Raw genomic sequence first — 24,779 nt, 5'->3', positions numbered from 1 at the left:
TTCAGATCATCAGACAGGCACTGACTGGAGAATATGGAGAAGAGATTCGGTGCTATCGATGTAAAATTCTGTATTCCCCAATGCACATTTTCTATAATGCAATGAAGTGTACATCAACTTTGGCTTCAGCATGGCCAGAAGCAGCAAAATAATTTATCAGGAGAAGAAAATCCATTGTTGTAGCAGCTTCTGGAAAGGTTACCAGCTCAAAGACCGTATGAGTCAGGTAGGCGGTGTTAATCTGTCCATCTAGTGTGCATCATCATCCTTCACATGGGACAAGTGGATCTGGATGATGGTATAAAGAGACTGTATAATTCATTAATTCCCCTTCCTAGCACCACTCGCTAGAAGGCAATAAACTGAGCCATCCTGAGGGACCTGGCAGGCTGGAAAGGATTTTTTTTTCCATGTACTTTTTAGATTATTGATCACTTCTGCATTAGTCTAGGCTGAATGTGTTATATCCTGCATATACTATATAATAGCCATCCAGCTACCAAAACTTCAAGGCACCTTCTATGTGCCCAAACTATTAGTCATTTTGAGCTGAGCTGACTAAAAGACTGGTTTGAGCATTACACCCTTCAGATATTTCCTGTCACTAAACATCATGCTCTTCTCTGGGGTTTTAAGATTGATGATCAGTTTGCATTCTTCCATTGCTGGGCAGATAAGATGTTCAGTATATTGATCATTGCTGTAATAGCCTTGGCTGTACGGGTCATCTCCTTCCAACAGTTGATGCAGCTGGCTAGCTCCCAGAGCTTAAGAGCACATTCCAGTCTCTCAAAGTATTAGGCAGCTCAAGCTGAGCTGCCTAAAAACAAATGTTTGAGTGCCAAGCCCTTCAAAGCTTTCCTGCCACCAAAGAGAGCACTCCTCTTTTGGCTTTCGAAGACTGACAGTCGGCTTGTGCTGTTTCATTGCTGGACAGATACGTTTTCTTTGGGGTAACAAACCTTCCACTTTTTAAATGTATTGTTTAAATGTACTTTCCTGGTTAGGAAAGTTGTTTTTTTATCTATGAATTTGTGTTTTAATGGGCTGTCATTAGACTTAACTGTACTTCTAAATGGGAGTGCACTTTTATTATGTCAGTTTAAAAGTAGTTGAAAACCATATTTTCTCTAGAGAAACTCTTATTTATTTTACTTTTTGAGGCTGGCAAGGTGTATTAAAGTGAAATAGCTTTTTAACTGTGTTTTTGTTGGGGAGAAAATTGCTTTTTTACCTGCTTGTTTTCTCTGAGAAAGAGGCTTCATTTTCTGCTTGACATTGGAGCAAACTACTGATTCCATCGGTTACAGAAAAGAAAAAATTAAGCAAATAGCCTTTGCTGCATGGGTGACTCTGCTGTAGCCATTTGTTGTACCTCAGACTACTCATCTTTTTACTTGATCCCTCTGGTGTAGCACCTACGGCCAGTATGGACCAATGGTTAACCATGTTCCCTGCAGTTGCTGGAGTCCCCTTAGGCTAGATAGAGCCACTTTTGTCGGTGTTGGGGAGAAAGGGCAAGAAGGTGCCCCTGCTTAACCAGAACGTTGTGCTTATCCCCTGGGAAACCTGTTGCTGCCATTAACAGTCCTGTTTGCGTTAATCTTTCTGTCAAAAATAAAGGGAAAACTAAATGTACATCTCCTACTCCAGTTTCACTGGAGAGGAGTAGTTTGGGTCGTGGTCTTGCACAGGCTGTTGACTCTTCTTATCTGGTGTTTTTTAATAAGAAAATAAATAATTTCTCTCTTCCTGAAGAGATTCAAGAAATTGAATTTGGAGAGTAATGTGATGGGACAGATTTTTTCTCCTCAATATTTTGATTCAGGCTCAGAGTTGAGCATGTTATCTGAATCTACCTGTCAAAGATTCTCGTTCTCTGAGACTTTTTTTTCTAGAATGTGCCTGCGTTTTCAGCGGGAGAACAGTGAAGTTTCTCTGTCCTTCAAGAAATACCATGGGAGGTTGTAAATGGAATTCCTGGAACTTCCTCCCATCCCACAGGTGCTGCCAGCAATGGAGGATGTGTTTATCACAGCCTGGGGTTTCCCTAATAGCCTGCCTACTGCACATAACAAAGTTGATGGAATGTTGTACAAAGTTCCTCAGTTTTTCAAATTTCTGTACACTCATCCCAGACCTAATGCAGCAGCTATTGATTTAGTCAATACAGCTGCTGCTAAGCATTTTAACTTTAATCCTTCTTTTTCCAAGGTTGGTAAAACAGTTGATAAACTTTGGAAATAAGTGTATGCGTCTGCAACTTTAATTTTTAGAAATTTGAATTGTATCCAAGTTTACTTGAAGCCAAGCTATCCATCGCCTTATTTTCTTCCCTGAAACCCAAACGAGGGAGAAACGGATACTTTCATACCTTGGATTTCCAGAGACAACTCCAGTACTTTATTGATAGAACTAAATCTTTCAGATGTTTTTATCATTTGTTCATTTCTTGTGAAGGTGAGAAGGGACAGCCTGTATCAAGTCATGCCAATAGCTGTCTTAGGCTATTACATTTTGTTATTCTCACCACAGCAAAATTATTTCAGGCTTGGGTCAGGGCACATTCTACCAGGGTCTTGACTTCACCTATGTTTTTTTTGGAAAGAGGTGGACTCAAAGTATTCTTGAAGTAGCAGTATCGTCCTCTGTATGTACGTTTACATAGTGCTACAAGCTAGATTCTTTTTCCATGTCTAGATCAAGCTTTGCTGGGACAGTTCTGCTTATACCTCCCAGTAGTTCTAAGTTCTGATAATCTACTCATATAGCTTAGGCTGCTGCAGCAGTGATCAGTATGATGAACATAGTGGAACTGTGCAAGCTGAATTTACCATAACTACAGATTTTCGAATTATCACTGCTACAGTAGCCACTCCTTCCTTCCATTCCCCTCGTTTTTTAGTGTGTTTTTTTATGCCAGGGCGTGGACATTTATTTTTTGTTATTGTTAGCAAAGTCATCTGAGCTCACTTGGCATGAAGGCTTGGAAGGCCTTTTTAGTCAGCGCAGTTCAAGCTGACTAATGGTTTGGGTGTGTCGAAGGTGTCCTGAAGCATTTGAAGCTGACCGGCTGGTATATCCTATGCAGGATATAACCCATATAGCTTAGGCAAATGCAGCACTGATCTTTCAAACATCTATTATTATGGTAAGTTGGGAGGGTGGCCTAATGGTTAAGGTGTTAGCCTTACAAACACAAGGTACAGAGTTTGAATCTCACAGGGGATAACTGGCTAGGCTTAAAATGGCTCACAAGGGCAGTTCGCCTAGTACTAACCTATGAACCAACCTATGAACCTTAAACATCTGTACTGTCACAAAATGTCCAGCATCCCCAAGTCTGTTGTCTACATCAGTGGATTAAATCTGTTTATTCCAAGTCCTATTACAGCACCAGAAAGAAAGTTGATGTGCTGTATGGACCTTCAGAGTTCCTTTTTTCAAGTAAACATTGCCAGGTAGTCCAGGAGATTTCTACATTTCTGTATAGGAGCCAGTAATTGATGCTTCCCTGTATCTCACGTCATCTCCCCGGGTGTTCACCCAATACATGCAATGAACAGGGAGCTGCAGGAGGTTAAAAGAGTGTCCTTACCTCCTAGCCAGCCTAACATGGATCAGTCTTATATGTGACGGGGAGATTCCTCTTTGTGTTTTCCATGCATCAGGAATTGCACTAAACACTAAGTTTCAGATGGAGCTGTCTCATTTTGACATTCATGATTAAATGCATAGTGGACACACTAATCTGCTGGTCACTGTTTGCAGTAGTTAGTATACTCCCTTTCTCTGGAACACAGTGGTTCACATTAGTCTGGGTCATTTGCCCCTTCTGTATGGTTCACTGTTACAATGGGAGGACTGATCCCTGTCAAGTAAACAATTTTCATGTAGATTGCTGTATGCATTGTCTGTCTTCAGCCATATAGTGACAAATGACGCTTTGGAAAATAGTTGCCCTGTATCACTAACTAAGGTAATGAATACTTCTGGTACTTACTTCATAAACACCCGATTTACTCTGGCGTTGTCTGGACATTGAGCACCTACTTTTTTTCAGCAAAGAATTGCCTCACTAGCTCATGTTCCTCCCCTATTCCATAATCCCTTGCTGTAAAGACATACTCCATATCTTATTGTTGCCATTGTAGCTCTGACATCTGAGTGAGTTTGAACAATTAAGCGTGCAATTTATGTTTCTTCTTGCAGATAAATGACTTTTTCTCTTCAGTTTAAAGAATATTCTTAAAGCTTTTGTTTTCTCTAAGATAATTTTTAACTGCTGCTGATTATAATCTTATTAAAATCTCCCCAGCTTAAAAAAGAAACCTTTCTTTACTTCAACGACCTTTCTCTACTATGTGAATATGTATTGTTATGAAACTTTTTTTCTTTTTTTTTTTTTTTTGCTATAGTTGGCTTACAATCTTTTCTGTGATTTTTGTAATGTTTGATATGTTTGATTGCAAGGCCTAGTCTTGGACAAAGAACCCAAGTCAGATTTAAAAAAAAAAACAAAGACCCAGATGAGATGTGTGTTGCGTGTTCTTGAGTGCAACATTTGAAATATAACAGCTGTATTTGCAAGAATTTCAATTCTCACACTCTGTTAGATAGAAAAAATCAGTTTTGAAGGGACTCGTCACTGGAAAAACCCACCTTGGAGGACTTGAATAAGCCTTCTTCCAAAATACCTAGTCATAAAAAGAGGAAGGAGAAGTATATGCCTGAGGATCTTGATGTTTCTATATTAGAAAATGTTTCACCAGTGAATGTCCAAAGATCATCATCTTCCCATTCTTGACCAGGAGAGTCTTCATAGCTTTTCCAGTTAGATCTGTTTTGCAGGAGTTGTCAGAAACATCTGAGCTGACGTAGAGATTAAGGGCAGGATGTTTGTCTTTGGTAAAGTAGTTGTCCAAGTCCCTCACTTCAGGATCTGCTTCTATATCTTTGTTCAGATCCTACAGGCTGCTCTAAAGCCCCACCCCTTTGGACTGGGAGCAGATATCGGCCTTTGTGAAACTCAGCTTTGATATTTTATCATCTCCATCCCTCTGTCCCTAGGGTGAATTGAGAAAACTCACTTCCCATCTTTTCATTTTCCTGCATTTCTGTGCTAGTAACAACAGAGTTGCTGAGTATACTGGTAGCTTTTCCTTCTACTTATAAGGATTCTCCTTCATTTGCACCAATTGTGCCAACTTTGTTATTGGCATTGGGACCCCTAAGGCTAGAAGTTTTGACACTGACTCCTTGGCCAAATTTCAACCCTGATGATGATGGGAGTTTTACTGGTGTCGGAGTTCGATCCTTCAGTGAGTTGACAGTCATTGTCAGTGAAGTCAGTGACTTCAGAGCTTAGTTGACATAGTGGGCTAATGCTCTGTGCTGTAGTTGACATGGTCCAGGGTTCAATACTTAGCAGGGGGAAATATTTTCCCACGTGACCATGTTTCCTAATAGATAAGGTGTCTGACTTTGGGTTAGAAGATTGTAGGTTCGAGTCCTACCATGGTCGTGCAGTGCAGAAATCTTTGTAGATTACTTCAGTGCTGATCATGATCACTTCTGGTGTTGCTTCAGCCATGCTGGCACTGATGCATTCAATGCAGAGTATTTCAGGCGCAGGTGTCTGCATCTTATCAGTGCAAGGGAGACCACTTCTTGGCTTTTTGCAAGGACTGGTACAGGCAGGAATCGTTGATTCTGTCCTTGGATGCTGTTAATGACAGCCTTCCAGCAGTGCTTCGTCAATGTTCCCCAAGCACTGTGGACTTCATACACCTATAATGTGCCGATCAGAGTTGCATTCTTTCTAGGCAAGCTTAGATGACTGTTCTCCTAATCCCCCCCCCCCAAGAAGAGGCAATGCAAGAGGAAGCACTTAAACTCCCCTTCAGAGCCACCCTCCCCAGATGCAAATCTGACAGAGGGAAGGTTCGCCAAAATTCTCTCCAGAGGGCACCTCCTTTGGCAAAATATTGTAAATTTTAAGACTGGGGGAACATGCTGGATTGACTCCACTTCTTCAGAAGAAATCTTACAGGTGACCTATAAGTGTACTCCCTCAGTGGCCTGAATTGTGCTGTCCATAGACAAGGTGAAGGATATGGTGTGCGACAAAGCTTGAAAGGAGCCAGATGTGACAATACCCTGGATTCCAGATAATAGTACTGCAGACTACCAAGGATAGACAGCACTGGAGTAAGGAACCTGCTTTGCATTCCATAGTGGTGTCTGCTGCCACGAATTTGGACATCCCAAATGATGCACAGGCTATCCATCTTCAGAACAGGGAGTCTTATGATGGATAGATTTGGGAAGTGCATTTACACATCACAGCTCTGATTGAGAATGTACTTTAACTATATAGTGCATATGACCAGATCTCAGAGAGAACTGGGAGAAAAAAATCTGTGGATACTCAAGTGCATGTTGGTGACCTAAGAACCCAAGTGGAATTCCAGATGGCAGGCATATTTTCGCTCACCATGAGTCTGATTCACAATGCTACTGAATATGCATCGGTGGCTAAGGCCTCCCATGAGGAGACCGCCCTAGCTTCGTCTGTCATATTTATGGACCTCTTCAAGGTGGCATTCATTAGTGCTCCCATTGATGCCTCCTGCTTGTTTGGGCTGAAGGTCAAATAGACTGCTGCAGTGTGAGCAAGATGGCAGAACACTCTCAGCTGTTGGAGTGGTGTCTTCAGTACCCCAAAGATCCTTTCAAAGATATCAGAAAGGTGGCAAAAACTTATGGTTGCATAAGTTGTAGCAGCTTCAGGGTAGACTGTGGTATGACCAGTGTTTCTGTAGAAGATGGGAATTCCAGTCTAGCCACCACCCAAGAGTCAGAGGTGGTCCAGATCAGTAGGGCTTTGGAGCAGCCTTTCAAGGCTCCCATCAATACTAGTCCTGAACACTTGCCCAACTGTCTTGCTCTGGATAAAAGCATAATATCCAGAGGCCCAAATGTTTGCCCTCTCATCCTCCAGCAGTGTTACCCATCAAGGGCAGCAATACAGGAAGTCAGATCACTTCTTTAGAAAACAGACATCCAGGAAGTCTCTGCAGACCAGAGATGGTCCATTTTCTACTCCAGGTTCTTCTTGGTGCCCCCCCCCCCCAAAATAAATACTCAAGACCATGGATCCATTTTCCATTTGAGTCAACTTAGTCAACGTGTGAAGAAAGAGTCATTCTGTGTGATTATGGTGTAATCCATTCTGCCCTGTCTGCAGGCAGGAAATTGGATGTTCTGTTTGAACTTTCAAGATGCATACCTACACATAAAGACTGCAAAACCCAAGGAAGTTGCTGTGCTCCCAGTTGGGAGTCTGTCATTATCAGTTTATAGCCCTGCTGTTTGGGCTCACCACTGCTTCCTAGATGTTTACCATATGCATGCCCATAGTTGTGGCTCACATGTGACTTCCACCTGGACATCTTGCTCATAGCTGCTCCTAGTATGGAATTAATTGCACAGTCAAGACAGTACTTTGTTTGCATCTATCCTTTGAGATCTTGGTCAATCCTAAAATCCCAGATTTTACCAATTCATTTCATTTTGTTTATTGGCTGCCAGTTAGACACAGTTGATCAGAAAACAAAATTGTCCCTAGACAATATTGTTACCATAGTCAAGGAAGTACCAAATCTTTTGCAGGTGCGAAGACCTTCAGTGGCTGCAGTCCTAATGGTTGCTACCATTTAGAGAGTTCCATTTACCAGACTAAACATGTGAATTCATCAGCAGACACTTGGGACACAGTGGGACCAAGTCCCCCAACCTGTTATGAACACCATCAAGCTGTCATGGGTGTGCATAAACCGTCTTTTATGGTGGACATACCCACAAAATCTTTGAGTGGGAGGCACCCTTTTGTCTACTCCTCTGTAAGTGCCACAGTAACAATGGATGTGTCCATATTGGGATGAGGGGCATTATCAGAATGAGATCGGCCAGGATACATGGACTCAAAGACCAGGTTGCATATCGTTGTAATGGAGATGAAAGCATTCATCCTAACATTGCATACACTTCAGGACTTGCTCTCCCAGGGTGGGATTGCCATCCACTTAAACAGTATGGTAGTTGTCAGGTTTACAAATGGACATGGAGGAACAAAATTTTATGCTCTCTTTGGGGAGCCATGCGAGTATGGGAATGGGCCTTAAACATTGCACTGCTTTTTTCTGACAATACCGGTTACATCAAAATGACTGCAGACAGGTTGAACATTCAAATACTGCTCCCCAATGAATGGTCTCTCTTCAAGTTGTGATCTTATTACTTCATCTTGTGATATTATTACTTCATCTTTAAACACTAAATGCAGAAATTTTTCATTGTCCTTCTAGAAAGGCAGGTACCAGGAGACACACAATTTTCCCCAGGTATCCTCTATGCACTCTTCCTATTTCCTCTTGGAACCAGAGTCATGCAAAAAGCCAAAATGTGGCAAGCAAAGATCATTCTCATAACCACTTTCTGACCCAGGAGGTATGATTCCCCTTGTTTTGGCTTCCTCTAAAGAAAAGATGTCTTCTGCTGCAGCACCCTGGTCTGCCATCTGTGTTACTTCACTCGGACATTCGCTCCCTTCAACTGATCGCATGGTTTCTCCCCTTCCATTGATGACTAGAGATTCATCCTTTCCCAAGGAGATGGCCAGTTTGCTATCTGTCTCTCAGAAACCTGCTGCATAAAAATTTTATAAAAGCAAATGGAAAAAGTTTACCTTATGGGCATCAAGTAAGGGTATAGAACCACTGTTAGTTTCTCTTTCTCAAGTATTTAACCTTTTTGTCCATTTATTTCAGCAAGTGACTAGTTACTCTTCCCTTAAAGCTCATCTAGCATCTATTTCTTCTTCTCATTTTTGGTTCTGTCATCCGAATACTCTTGAGAAAACCTACTCCCCCCTGGGATGTAAATGTCATACTGGAAAAGTTAACAAAATACTCCTTTTAACAAACCAAGTGTGCTGATTTAAAAATTTTTACATGGAAGGCCATTCTGCTGATAGCAATTACTTCTGTCAGAAGGGGTTCAGAAATTCATGCATTATCTTCTAAATACCCATACTTGACTTTCTGTCTAGACAGAGTGCAACTTAAAATTAATCCGACATTTATGCCTAAGGTGGCTGCACAGATCAGTCTGAATCAGTTCATTAATCTACCAGTATTCTTCCCTAAGTATGCAAGCAAAGATAAATATCCGTTACTTTGCTTGGATGTACACAAACAAATTATGCTTTAATCTACGTCTCACAAAAGAATTTGTGAAGGATGATCTTTCCTGACAGAGGATTAGGAGACAAAATGTCCAAAAAGTATCCAGAATCATTCATGCTAAATGGTTGACTAATTGCATATCTTATTGCTGCTCTTAAGAAGGACGCACTTTAGTCAATAGACAGAATGTGCCACTCTATCAGGACTCAGGCTATTTCAGCTGTCTTTTTTTTTTTTTAATTTACATTTGGAAGACATCAACAGCTGCGTACAGGGTAAACCTTGCATACTTTTCAGGACATTACAGCTTGAACACATTCTGTAAGGCTTGAACTTCCTTCGAAGCCATCATTCCCAATGACTTGCTGCTACCCTAGGTTTGTTTTGAATTCTTCTGAGCAGGGCCAGAATAAATATGTAAATTATGTACTTAAAGGAGCAATAGATTTATCTGTTCTCTTTCTGGACGGTGGAACAATTCCACCCTCCTTCCCCCCCCAAATTTTATTTCTGAGTGACCTGCAAATATCCCTGGTTCTGGTCATAGCTTCAGGATTCTTGTTGTTGCATAATGACAGTAGTGTGCATGTATTATTCTTAGTTATGCTAAAAAGTGGCAGGCTTTTCTGTACTTGATATTGAATATCTCTGCTGAGCAAGCGGTTATGAGATAAGGGAGGAACTTAAGCTAGTGAGGAGACTCACTGCCAAAAAAAAGAAGGTGTCAAGGTGACCCATCCACCTTCTCCAGTGTTTGGACTGAGATCTGATAAATCTGTCATTCTGGCAAGAACATAACACATGCTTCTTAATCATGAAGCAGTGTTACTGGAGCGTCCTAAAATATCTCCTCTTTGGCGAGGCCATTGCCATCTCTCATAACATGTTCCTTAATATAATAATTAATTATTAGACAAGGTAGCTCCCACTAGAAAGAGTCAAAACAGTTCTGCTCCATGGCTAACAAATACAACAAAACAATACTTGTGACCCAGAGACAAAGCATGGCTCACTTGGGCAAACAAAACACAGCACAACCTCATCAATAATAAATTCAATAATTAGGTGAAGTCCCAGGTTAAAACTGACAAGAAATCTTATTACAATAAAGGGTCTATATTAGCTGGTCAAACAAACAGAATCTCAACTAACCATTAATCGACACATATGTGTCAAACCTGCACTTCAGTGAACGGCCAAATCATCGATTTCTTTCCAAGGGAAAGAAATCGGTTGGCCATTCTTTTAAAGCTGCCCTTTCCCCAACTGTAGTGTGATCTCTGAGTCAGTATATTTAGTTGGGGGGGTTGTGGGGGGTGAAGCTCCCCACTTCATAGTGTTTGGTATAATGTGTCACGCTTAGTTGGCCTATCTAGTTCTTTCCCTTGGAAAGAAATCTATGATTTGGCCGTTCGCTGAAGTGCAGGTTTGACATATGTGCCGATTAAAGGTTATATATATATATATATATATAGACCCACAAGAAATATGCAGAACAAGCAGCATACTAATCTAAAGGCTTTCTGGTATATTATTAATAGTATACTCAGACCTGGCTAACCATTACAGCCTAACCCACTGCCCCCTCAGCAAGTACTGCTAAATTGGCCTTAGCTTTTAACATCCATTTATCAATGTAACTGCAACACTCATTAAAAATCATCAAACTGACCAATCCATCTTACTTCCACTGATCACCTGAACTACCACCACCTTCTCCCTTAAGTCCTTACTTTACTGACAACCTGCGCCACCACCTTCTTCCTCAACCCAGTCTCAAGAGCCTCCTTCCACAAACATGTGAAGAAGAAAAAAAGCTAAAACCACCATTCTAGCTTCCAGTAATCTTTCATCTGAGTACATTAAACTAGCCATTGATGTTCTTACCCATCTTATCAGTCTCCTCAACAGGTTTAATAAGGAATAAATGCATCCTTAATGTTTGAATGCAATCAAATGTTATTACTATTCACAAAAGTGGAAATCCAGCTGACAACAATTATCGCCCATCTCCATCCTCCCACTATCTAAAATACTAGAAAAATGCATTCATGTTTAACTTCTTCAATGCCTTCTTGTAAATAACCTCCTATCCACAACCCAGCATGGTTTACAGAGTCACCACAGCTCTGACTCAGCCTTGCTAGCTTTCTTAAATGAAATTAATCAAAAATAAAGAATGGCTACCTTGGCTCCTGTATTTTGTTAGATTTCTGCAAGACCTTTGACATGGTATCCCAAAAGAAGCTGTTACAAACACTGGCATACCTTAACCTCTCACATTATACACAAGGTACAGGGTTGTATTCTCACCTTTGGGGGAGATTAGCTAGGCTTAAAATGGCCCACAAGGGTAGCTAGCCTAGTATTTAACTATGGGTTCTACGTCTGTCAAAATAACAGAACCCAGTGCGTCAAATGGCAATCTTCTTTCTCCAGCTAACTTCCTGTAAAGGTAGGTGTCCAACAGGGATTCATTCTCTGACCCGTACTATTTAACATTTTTATAAATATGTTCCATCTAGCCTCAGAAGACTCCACTCTTATTCAGTATGCAGATGACTTCATAATAATCTGCTCTGCCCCTGCATTACCTAAATTGCAAACTGTCATGCAAAATTCATATTCCACCATTGAACACTGACTCAGTCAGTCCAACATGACAGTAAATGCAAAAAAGACCAAACTCACGCTGTTTATCCTCAAACACATCCCGACTAACAACTTCTCCATATCTTCAAGACAGAACATCACTTTATATGAAGTTGACAACACTAAACTACTCAAACTTACTATAAACACGAACATGAAATTTAAATTTGACTTCCACAAACAGAATGCCATAAAAAAAAGCTAGGAATTCTTTATAGAGTGAAGCCATGCACCAGTGATATGAATCACAAGCACACAGCCTTAGTCTACATTCTTCCTGGCTTTATTGTTTGCATTCTTCAACCTCAATAATCTTATAATCTTCACTCTTCTCAACTTGCTGCTGTTAAGAAAGGCTACAATAAAACTACCAAGTTTGCAGTTAACTTCCATAGCCATACTAAACATTATATTGTACTAAATAAACTTAACTTGGTTGAATTTTCAAACTGAGTAGCATGTAATCAACTCAGATTACCCCACACTGGAGTCTACTACTCAGATGAATGGTCATCATTTAGCTCCCTCTTCCAGTGGTGTACTCTATCCAAACAACCTCATGGACAAATCTCTAACATGCCAAATTAAAGCAAACAACTCCTACTGTGATGACTTGTATACCACCTCAGTTTCAAATTATGGAACAGCATTCTTGCTAAGCCCTGATAGCAATCTAGTCATTCTGTCTTAAGATTTCACCGAAGATCTCGTAAACTGAATATCCAAATCTGCTACACTTACTCACTTCCAGGATAATCCCACTTCACTGTTTCACATTCAGTCCCAGTTCATGTACAAACTACCTGGTAGCAGTTAACCACAATTGATGTACGAATACCTGAATGAATACAATCTGCCTGTACAGACACATACTCTTAACATCTCTCATATTCTGTCCACCCACCTGAATCCAATCGATAACTTCTGTCAGTCGCATTGGTTTGCTAACTTTATCATGGGAAGTTCAGACTTCTTTTTTGTCTAACTTCTCCAAGTTCTCTACTCCATCTACTACTATTACTCCTACTTAGCGTCATTATTCCCATTTATACAGTTCAGACAATGCATATCTAAGCAATCACTTAACCTACAATGTATTTCGTAGTGTCTGCCCTTGTACTGATACTCCTCTGCTAAGCCAGGCCTAAAAACAGTATTGGAAATCTTTACATGAAAGAACAGCATCTGTATCATTCAGTGTAAGTACTTCTGTGATGATATGGACTAGTGCCAGCATAGCCAGCTGGAGCTCTGTAAAGAATGATATGTCCTTTGAATATCAAACTGATTTGTACAGATGCTTATGTTACAAATGTATTAGAACTGTATGGCATTTTAAAATCAAAATGCGTTTGTAAAGTTGCTAGTGTTAAAAAAATAAAATAAATCTGTCAACAGTGGGTCCTACTGGAAAGAGAAGGAATATACATGTGAGACTGTATGTATATATGTTAGCAAAGGGCACTGGAAGAGAAGCAGTTAATCTCAGTCCATTTAGTTTTGGAAAATCCTTGAAATTAAATTAGCTGTGAAGCCATCAACACGTCACCCCACTGTGCTGAATGGAACTGGAGTCAGTACATCTGGGAGAGGTGATTGTTTAATAACCTCTATAAGGAAGAGGGGGAAATATTGTGACTGTTTCATGGCTCCAGGGCACTGCCATAAACATTTAGATGCCTATTGTAGCTGTCTATGCTACATTCCTGTCTCATCTTCAAAGTGAGATACTGTGAGAACCTAGAGTTAAGTGACCAGATAAGGGCATTCTGCCATCATCTTGGAAATTATATGTTAGATATTACAAAGAGAAATCTGTCAGTATTGAGTATTCTGTCTTGGGCCTGACAACAAGAAGGACCATTCACCACATCATCTGCCTTACTGTATTAAATATGGAATAGTAATTATCCTAGATTCAGTTAGGGAAATATAGTGAAAGTTAGTTTAGATATTGTTGTTCCTTGTCTGAGTGTGTCAGTCAATGTTATTTTCAATATTTCCTGTGAATTGAACTCTGTGGTTTACTGTAAATATATATTCAGTATTTTCCTGCTCTTTATTATTTATTATTAAACATATTTAAAATGTTTATTGTGGCTAGTCCTTTCAGAATGTATTTAACCTTTGACAGTGCTTATATTTATTTAGTGATACTGTGTAGGCCATTTCAGAAGGCCTAGCTGTCTTGGTCAACTATTACCCATTTGTATTAGTATTAATATTACACAGTATAATTTGACATCCTTTGTTGAGGGCCATAGAGTAGCTGATTGTGGAGTGTCTGGTGGCAGGGATAACTTATACTCTGCACAGAAGGGGCACTCCAGGTGAATCTATGCTAATCTTTCCCAGGCGTGTGTGTGTGTGTGTGTGTGTGTGTGAGCTACTTGGAGCAGGGACACAAAGCACTAGTTTCACAGAGAGGGTGCTGGGGGACTTTGCTTGGACACTCGGCTGAAGAACTAACCCTAAAGCTGTACAAGTGGGGAGTCTTATTGAGGACCTGGAGGGAGATGGAGAGATCCAGACCCCGGACTGTGTGTGTTTCCTGTGTGCTCTTAAGTGAAATTTTATTTGATGCAGAGAGCTGCATCTGGAAATACTGTGTGTATTCATTTGTATGCCAAGTGAACGTCCCTCACCAGTGTCAGTGGTGAGGATTCAGATTCCTTGATTACTGGCCCAGTGTGTGGATGTCACAACTTCTATAACTTTATGCACATATTAGCTGCGGATTATTTTCTTACTGAATCAAATTATGCACATGTAATGAAAAATATCCTTAAAAAGCAGTGTAAATACTTCCATAATTATCTGTGCATGTATGCTGTACTAGTTACAACTGTCTTAAATTTTGTCACATAATGGCTCATAACTTGTGCTCCTGATATAAACATATGTTGATGTAATTATACTATTGTCCTTCGTCCTCCATTCAGTAGAACTCTTGAACAGCCCTGATGGACTTTCTTAGTCAACAAATGCAAGTAAATACATTTTGTGAGCATTTGTACTGCAGCTATTTGTTTGCTGGTTCATATTGTCACCAAACACTACTGTTTGGAATTTCTCCATAAGTCAGGCCTTATTTGGTACTTGGTTATTTCTGTGCTCACTTCTTTTTAACGTTTCTCTCTTGGTTTTTGTTTAACTCTTGCTATTCTTGGGGAGTGATTGTTTCTGTTTGGATTAATTCCCAGTCATAGTCTCATTATAGATGTTCCCTTGATGGTGCTTACTGTAAGACAGCTTTGTTATTCTACTGCCCTACAGTGGACCCTCTCTTTTTTAAACATCTTTGTCATCACATTTTAATCAGTGGCATGGGTATACGTACATTAATAGAAAAAAAAAAAATCATATCAACATTTCCATTGTTTTTATGCAATACACATATATTTTATTTTTAACAATTTCCATTACATAAATTTCTCCAGTTTCTGTCTTCCCTTTACACCTACATGAAAAAAGTGAAAACAAGTACCAAGTTGGTTGGTCAATCCAGTGCAGTAAAATGTCCAAAAATGATGACCAAATGCAGCAAGCTAAAAAATCTTCCTTTACTCCAACGAATAACACAAGTACTGAGTACTTTCACAGAATGTATCTGCTTCTTCAGGTGACAGCATCTGTACTTTTCATCTAGCTGTTTTTATACTTACTAATTAATACATCAATTGAATAATCATCTAGTTAAAATCATTAACTTTTAAAGGTATATTTCTTTAAGCTTCAAATATGCATACTCATAAACATAAACAAAACACATTAAAATACTAATAAAACATTTAGTGTATTCACTTGATACAGTTATGTAAATTCAGGTTTAAGAGAAAATATTTCATTGAGACTCAGGTCTCAATGAAATATTTTCTCTTAAACCCTTTTTTTTTATTTACAATATTCTGTACTTGAATTGCAGTCGCATTAGATTTTGATTTCCATTTTCTAGTAATTGCTATTTGGCAGCCAATAGCATTAAACTTTTATTTTGTCTTGGAAATTCAGATCCTTTATCCTAGCACAAAAGAATCATTTCTTTAATTACAACCATTTGCTCTCCCAACATTTCTGACAAAGTACTTTGTAGGGAATTTTTAAAAAATATCAACTTGTTGCATTCCCCCCCACCAAAAAAGTTCCCAGTTATTCCCTGTCACACCTTCAGCATTTGCTGTCTACCCCATGAAAAATTCTCTGAAGTATGCTTCTTGTATAAAATACCTGTGCAAATCCTTCATAGTGGAACCCTTCTTGGTTGTCCACAGCTAATCACTCATTGTCGCTCTGTGCCTGGACAGCCCTTCTGTCTAGCATCTGCTGTTGGTTTTCCTTAAATTGAATGAGTTTGTTATTTATACATGATTGTAACAGTGTAGCTGCAAATCTTCACCTTTCCTCTTGCCTTGAAGGAAGTAGGTTTGCTAGGAGCTGGGGAGTATTGGGTGTGAACTGGAAGGCTGAGAACTGCAGCGCACTGTTCTAGGTGGCATAAAACATTACAGTATACTCTGGCAAAAAGGCTCATGACCCCATTTATGGGAGTTTCAGAGAACAATAACTTGATTTCAGAGGTAGGAGATGTACTTGATGAAAACTGTGGACGGGGACGGGGGGGAGGGGTTCTCTCTTAAATCAGCAAGTAATATAAGAATGTTTCTGATATGTATTCCTTCTATATTTGAGTTGGTTTCTCTCCAAGTTTTCTGTTATTGCTTCTCATGTTTGCTTTTATCATCTGAATGTCTGCTTTAGTGTCTATATCCAATTGCTTTAGAAGCTGCTTCTAAATTCCAGATTCAGGGGAATATTTCCAGCTAATTGGTTAAGCGGACGGACTTTGTAAAGTGTTGCACCACTTGAATTCTGTTTTTATTTTATTACTTTGCTTAAATTCTGATTCTTTATTACTGTTGTGTTGCTGTTCTGGTATGGTTAGCTTGGAAAATATGTTGGGTTTTGTGGAGAAATACAATATTCTGTGCATTTTGAAAATGGTTCTGTTGAGAACAATAATTCCTTTCTCTTTCCATGTACAGGCCAGCCAACAAAATTGCAGAACTTTGTTGTGCTATGACCCTGGAAGATTACGGACTCATAAAAGTACAAGAAGTTGTTGTATCAGAGTCTTCGCAGGTACAACCTGAACAAAATCATTTGAATTACCATGCTGATATTTTTATCTCTGTAACATTTATGACTTGTTTACAATACCTGTGGTTGTATTTAGAGTAACGGTGCAGTGCAGAAACAGCCAGTGGCCCCATCTCAACCTCCTTGCACCACCGCTCGTGAAGTAGAACCTCCACCTCGTGAAACTCTTGAATATAAAGCAGCATTAGAACTTGAAATGTGGAAAGAAATGCAAGAGGACTTGTTTGAGAACCAGGTAGATCCAAAATCGTTCCAGACATTGAGTGCATTTATTTTTCTGAAAATGTATGAATTATATTACTGAAGTGTAGCAGTTGTATACATCCCCTCTTTCTGAACCACCCATTGACTTGCCTTCGATCTGCTGGATGGTCTTTTTAAATGCATTTTTATTAAATGGTTCAAGTACACTTAATAGCATATCACACTATAGATGGACACTTGAAGGCATATTGATATACGTTTGGAGTAACTTGTGGTACATACTGATAAAACTAATTCAGAAATCCAAGATGAGGCATAGGTGACTTCAGTGTTCTATATGTCAGCATGTCAGTTATTATGTTTGCCTGTTTCTGCTGCTTATTACTTTACTCATTAGTCATTTATCTTTTCTGGACACACTTTGTGCCATAGGCCATCTACATCATTAAAAGTTTTTTTCTCATGGTAATATAAATTTCATTTCTGTACTGCTGTCTGGTGTCATATGCAAAAGTAGGGTGTAGTCCATTTCATTGTGGAATATCTCGAGAGCCACTAAGTGTATCATTGAGTGTCCAACTCCATCATGTTCCCTTGAAAACCATGGATAATGGATGGAATGGTTCCCTCTATAGAGATCACAGATCTCACATGATCCCATCCATCCACTTCAGTTTAAAAAGTGATGGTCTCAGGCAGCAGTCATCTTGGCTCCTACCAGGCTCTTCCAAGCTCAAAATCATCTCCTCACTCATTAAAAGAAGATTTGATTTCGCATGACACTTTTTTGGCAGAAAATTTAATTATAACATGCCGTCGGAGCTACCGACTACCGGCGTGCACAAAAAGCACAGGGATAAGGATCAACAGCCCAGGCCTAAGCCCGATTCCGAGGCCTCAGTTGATCCGGTCTCCGGTTATCAGTGAGGCTCCGACGCAGCCTCTGACTACCGCAGTTGAGGAACCCGAGACCGCTATGGATATTTTGACGGAATGTACTAGGCCGACGCAGCCTTTTACTTCAGGCCCTACCGGTGACTTACCTCCCAAGGACACCGGTATTCTGAAACACCTTCGCTTTCTGAAGGCGTTTTCAGACCGACGACTCTTACAGTCAAAACGTTTTCTAAACCGAAGACTCCTTCCAAATCGAAGAAAGCTTCACTTCAGTCTCCTGTTCAAGGCCCTATGCCTAAGAAACAGATGCTCAAGATGGCTGAAGATCTGATTTCTCTTATCAGGGGTTCCCAGCCTCCTCCTGAAAAAAGGCCTAGATAAGAGGAAGAATCTGCTTCCTCTGAACAACTGTCTATTTCTTCGAATTCCTCTGAAGACCAAGACTATACCTTCTCTCCTTATGAAGATTCTGATGCTAAGGACTCTATTCCCTCAGCTTCCCCTCCAGAAGATTACTCTTTTGGGGAAACTTTACACACTATGAGGGAACATTTTCACTGGGAAGGTCAGGATTACTCTGATTCCAAGAAAAGGCTCAGAGAGTTTCTTTTACTCCCCCAACACAGACCTCTAGCCATCCCTCCTGTTTTGGACATTGTGGATGATGTTTACTTAGAATCCAGTTTCAACCCTGACTCTCTGCCTCCTGCCCTGGCCAAGCCTGACAGATGCTACAGAGTACCTGATTCCCATAAATTCCTTTACAAAAGCCCAGTAGCTGACCCAGAGACTATCTCCCAGGGTCCCAAGGGGGCTAAGGCTTCCATGGCTAAAAATCCAGTACCTTCTGAAAGGGATTCAAGAGCACTAGACAGATGGGGGAAAAAGGTTTACACCTCAGCCACTTTAGCTATGAGAGCTCTAAACTGTCAATTTCATATGCTTAAGTATCAGCAATTTCTTATCTCTCAGTTAAAACAAAAGATAACAGCCCTTCCTCAACAATCTGAATTGAAAGAAGTACAGGATTTGTTGTACACCACCGAGCAGGTGGGCAAACATACCTTACAATGTGGGTTTGATTCTCTGGAGGCCTCCCTCAGAGCAGCGGTCACTGGTTCAGTTATACGTAGGCATGCCTGGTTAAAGGAACAAAGTCTGCCTGAACATGTTAAAGCAAAACTACTAGATGCTCCCTTGCAGCAGGATGTTCTTTTTGGTGTTAAAGCAGAAGAAGTTTTAAAGAAAATGGAAGATAAGGCAAAATCAATGCAGACAGTCAAAGATTTCCTACAGGTACAACCCCCTCGCTTCAGCAGAAACTGGCAAACCAAAAATTGGTCCTTTCCAGCCACTGACAGGCCACAGAGTGGTAAATACAGGTGCCCAAGGGGTAGAGTACTACCACAAGCTCAGTATAAACCTCGCCAATGGACCACTCCAACCCAGAAGGGAGGAGAAGACAGGTCTCAAGCCACCAGAAGGCAAACTCAATGACTTGCACCTCAACTGGCCAATCAAAGCTGTCTTGTCAGCCTCCCTGGGGGAAAACTAGCATTATTTGTAGATAACTGGCACATGATCACAAAGGACAAATGGGTCCTAGACATAATTTTACGAGGATGCAGATTCCACTTTCACACCTTGCCAATAAAAAGAGGAATGCCAAACCTGCCACAAAATCAAAGGGCAGAGGCTCAAAAACAAATTACAGCTCTCATGGCCATGAGAGCCATTCAAAGGGTGCCAACTCAAGAGCAAGGCCAAGGATTTTACTTAAGACTATTCCTAGTACCCAGGAAAGAAAACACTTGGAGACCAATTCTGGACCTTTCAATTCTAAACGCTTACTTACAAGTTCCCAAATTCAAGATGCTAACATTACAGCAGCTACTTCCCATGTTGGGCAAGGAAGCATGGCTGGTAACGTTGGACCTCAAGGAGGCATACCTGCATGTCCCTATCAGGCAAAGTTGCAGAATATACCACCGTTTCATTGCAGGTTCAACCCATTATCAATTCTCTGCATTGCCCTTTGGCTTATCTACTGCGCCCAGAGTATTCACAAAATGCCTGGCACCAGTAATTGCATACTGCAGACAAAGAGGAATTCAAATATATCCATACCTGGCCTCATCCAAGCAGAAAGAAAAGACATTCTCATACAACATCTGACTTTTGTAAAGCAACTACTAAACTGTCTGGGGTACACAGTAAATGAAAAGAAGTCAAAACTAGTACCCTCACAAAAAATGACATTCCTGGGTGCCAGCTTGGACACAACGGCCCAGAAGGCTTATCTTACACCAGACAAGCAATTACAACTGACTCAATATTTCAAGACGATGGCAACAAAGACCCAATTAACTGCAAGAAAAATTCTGCAGGCTTTGGGCTTCATGGCATCTTGCATTCTGATAATACCATTTGCAAAACTGCATATGAAGAAATTATAATGGTACCTAAAAAGCGTATGGTCTCAACACAGCCACAGCTTGGATACAGTGATATCTCTCATTCCCTGCCTTCAACAGGAATTTCTATAGTGGGCACAGGCATATCACCTCAACAAGGGTCAGCCTTTCAACTTGCCCCCACCCAGGCAAACTATCACAACAGATGCTTCAGACTATGCCTGGGGGGCTCACATGGCAGGGCAATGCATTCAAGGCCTATGGACTGCAGAACAAAGAAAACTGCACATAAACCAAAAAGAGATGCTAGCTGTACAGAAAGCTCTGACAGCCTTCAAGGATCTACTACAACCTGGACAACTGGCAATAAAGACGGACAACACCACAGTAATGTGGTACATAAACAAACAAGGGGGCACACATTCCTACCCTCTTTGCAGGCAAGCAATAATCTTATGGAACACAGCTCTGACCTAACAAGTCCAGTTACAAGCTCACTTCCTGCCAGGACAGAAAAACACATTGGCAGACGACCTAAGCAGAATCATCAAAGATCCCCCACGAGTGGAGGCTAGACCTACAAATATTTGCAATGATAACTCAAAGATGGGGCCGACCAAATATAGACCTGTTTGCCAGTCCTCAAAACTACCAGCTGACAAAATTTTGTACAAGGACATTCCACCAACAAGCTTGGAAAGTGGATGCTCTTTCCTTCAGTTGGAAAAACCTGACAGCATATGCTTTTCCTCCATTACCTCTTCTCACAAAGGTTCTTTTGAAGGTCAAAAAGGAGAAACCTCGAATGATTCTCATAGCCCCAGAAGCACTGGTACCTGCTATTGAAGAATATGGCTCACAGTCCACCATGGATATTGCCTCAAATACCTCATTTGCTCACACAGCAAGACAAGCAGATTCTACACAGCCAGATCAAAACCTTAAACCTGGCTGCATGGTAAATCAATTAACCAGCCAACCAGCCCCTCTTTCACAAGCAGTTCTGGATGTTATTCTAGAAGCCAGGAGGCCAAGCACCAGGAAGGCTTACTCGGACAAATGGAAAAGGTTTTCTGCTTGGAATCAAGCTAAAGGCCTAGATACAACTCAGCCTCATATGCCTCACATTCTGCAGTATTTAGCTGAGATGTTGCATAAAGGCCTTTCCTTCTCCTCAATTAAAATCCATGCTTCAGCTATTTCAGCTCACTACTACATGAATCCACCTTTATTTTCAAATCCACTCCTAAGACAGTTCCTCAGAGGGGCAAAAAACATTAGACCACCTAGAAGAGCTCCTGCACCTACATGGGACCTCAACTTTGTTCTGGAAAAACTAACATTACCTCCCTTTGAACCAGCCTTTTCTGCAGACCTTCAGTTCCTATCTTGGAAGACTGCCCTGCTCCTGGCAATAACTTCTGCTAGGAGAGTTTCAGAATTACAGGCACTTATGGCAGTGGAACCTTTCCTCATTTTTCATCAGGACAGAGTTTCTCTATGAACTAATCCTTCCTTCATGCCTAAGGTGGTTTCCAGCGTAGCTTTAAATCAAACCATCCATCTACCCACTTTCTTCCCCAATCCACAGAATAAAGGTGAGAGACTCCTACATTCCTTGGACATTCACAGGCAGCTTCGATATTACTTGGATAAAACTAAAGCTTTCAGAAAAACTGATCAGCTCTTTGTTTCCTATGCTACAGCTTCTCAAGGGAGGGCCATTTCCAAGCAAACCATTTCTAAATGGATAGGCCATTGCATACGTTTCTGCTATGCCCATCATGAGAAACCAGTTCCTCCTACCATTAGACCCCACTCTACCAGGGCAACAGCTACCTCTACAGCCTTTCTCAGGGGGGTTCCTACCAAGGAAATTTTAGAAGCTGCAACTTGGAGTTCTGTACACACCTTCACCAAACACTATCACTTACCTCTTTATTTTAAGTCCAGGGCAGGCTTCGCCACTGCAGTTCTGCAGGGACTCATTGCCTCCTCTAACCCTCTATAATGCCTCCACCCTATCTTAGCTTTGGGACTCAACCCAAGTGTGATGACTGCAGCAGGGTAACACGATGAACATAGTACAGTTTTGTAACTACCATAAATGTAGATGTTCGAGTGCTCACCCTGCTGCAGTCCAGGTTACCCTCCCTCCAACCCCTCTGATCTACTGGCTAAACCTATGCTATGCCTTACTGATGTATTTGCTTATAGCTGAAGTGTTTTTGTGTCTATACAGTGTTCTCACTTTTTGGTACTGATTTGGATCACCCTTTTGGGGGCACCTGACATCTGGGGCAAGAAAAACTGAAAAAAATGGCGTCGGTTGCAGTATATATACCCCTGGCGCACTGACGTCAGGGATGAGGCGACAGCAACCGACATCGGACCAAGACTTTGGAAATCCGGCCGACTGCGGGACCGCCTGACGACAGGATAACCCAAGTGTGATGACTGCAGCAGGGTGAACACTTGAACATCTACATTTATGGTAGGTACAAAACTGTACTGTAGTGACCCTGGCACTTGGGAGGCAGTCAGGTAGAAGGTGGAATAAAGGGTTGTGGCCTGCTCACTTCATCTGGGGGTGAGGGTCGAAGTTATTCAGGGAGCACAAAGGGAAGTGCGTTTTCTCTGGTGTAGATTTGGGTAAAGTACCTTCGTGCTTGAGATAAGGGAGCAGGGCTGCATGCTGGCAATATGTCTTGTGGAAGTGAGTGATTACCAGTGTGGCCACCATGGCAAGTCCTCTGCATGTCACCCTGCCGCTCTACAAACTGAGCATTTGTGAGGAATCAATGCACAAGTAAAAACACTTGAACCACCCAAATAACCTTGTAAATGATGGCCCCTTCTGGATGACCCTTGATGGAGGAGGTTAGGAACAAATGGATTGATTAGCTGGAAGGAGGCTGATGGTCAATGGACCGTGGCAGCAAAGTGCAAAAATATAATACTCATCTGTTTGTAAACACAAAGCAATAACAAAACTTGTTTATAAACTGTAATTATTGCCTAACTCACATGCTGACATAAAATTGAGGTCTCCTTAGTTTTTAATCAGCACTGATAGCTTTAATTCAGGTGTATTGCTGAACTTTACACAGCAAATATAAGTAACAAACCCTCTGAGATGGATGCACCCATACAATACCAAATTATGTAGTTTTTGATACAAGAACTATTATCTTTTGCATTTAATTTTGAAGATAAGCAACCGACTCGAACTTTTACCAGAAGCTGAAAAACCCCTGTCATGACATGAAAGACTGAACCCACAGTGTCTATCTAAATTAATGATTAAGCTACTGTATTTTATTTTAATACAGCAGGAGACCCTTATCGTAGTAAGACAAGTTATTAGCCATGCCTCACAGGTGGAACATTTGCACTGAAAATTAAAATATGTAATAATTTACTGCTGTTATTAGGAAGTATGTTCTTTTTGCTTACCCTGAATGCTTTAGGAGATATGTTCATAAAGAAAAACTGTATATAGTGAAACTAACACATAAAAAAACATACCATGATTTTCATTTTTTCAGACCCCTTGCTGCTTTGGCATTAGAAGTATAACCAGAAATAAATTGACTGTGTAACAAAGCTATTTAAGAAGTGCATCAATACGAGTCCTGATTACTGAAGTTCACTCCACGTCTTGTCATATGTTTATCCTTTTATTATAACCAGGACTGTATTTATTCATACATATTTGCTGAATTTCCCATTGCATGCTTTCTAAGTTTAAAGTCACTTCCATCATTAATATAGCATCTTGTATTTCAGGAGCAATCCTAGATTTTCTTTAACTGCCTTCTTTGCTACGGGTAATGTTGGACTGAACAAGGCTTTGTGATACCTGGACGTACCTTGTTTCCAGTCATAGCTTAGCATAAATAAGCTGTTAGACAGCCCATGTTCAATGTTAAATGCATCGACTAGCAGTTTTTGCAAACCTCATATGAAAATGTACAACTCAGAACATCCCTGAAATATATGGTCTCAGTCCTTTCTCTCATGCATCTCCAGCTTGCACTTTTCAGTGCTGAAGACTTTGCAGAGCATTCCACACAAGTATTCAGAATTGTCTTGCTTTATTAGCATATGTAGGTGTAATCTGTATTTCACTCCATTCTTTCCATTCTAGGGTTAGAACAAAGAAAATCCAAACAATCCGCAAGGCATTTCAAACTAAACTAAGAAC

General features: G+C 40.7%; 1 protein-coding gene across 1 annotated transcript in view; it reads left to right on the top strand.

The window, feature by feature from the left end:
• Positions 1–24,779, top strand: part of CEP120 (centrosomal protein 120) — a 1,674,147-nt gene that overhangs the window by 791,537 nt on the left and 857,831 nt on the right. Inside the window, exons 12-13 of the mRNA XM_044060765.1 lie at positions 16,943–17,039; positions 17,134–17,292. Of these exons, the coding sequence (XP_043916700.1) occupies positions 16,943–17,039; positions 17,134–17,292 (256 nt within the window). The remainder of the gene's footprint in view (positions 1–16,942; positions 17,040–17,133; positions 17,293–24,779) is intronic.

This window comes from Protopterus annectens, chromosome 2.part0 (assembly GCF_019279795.1).
Source record: "Protopterus annectens isolate FY-2018-M chromosome 2.part0, PAN1.0, whole genome shotgun sequence".
NCBI lineage: Eukaryota > Metazoa > Chordata > Ceratodontiformes > Protopteridae > Protopterus > Protopterus annectens.
This window is presented reverse-complemented; position numbering and strand designations above follow the sequence as displayed.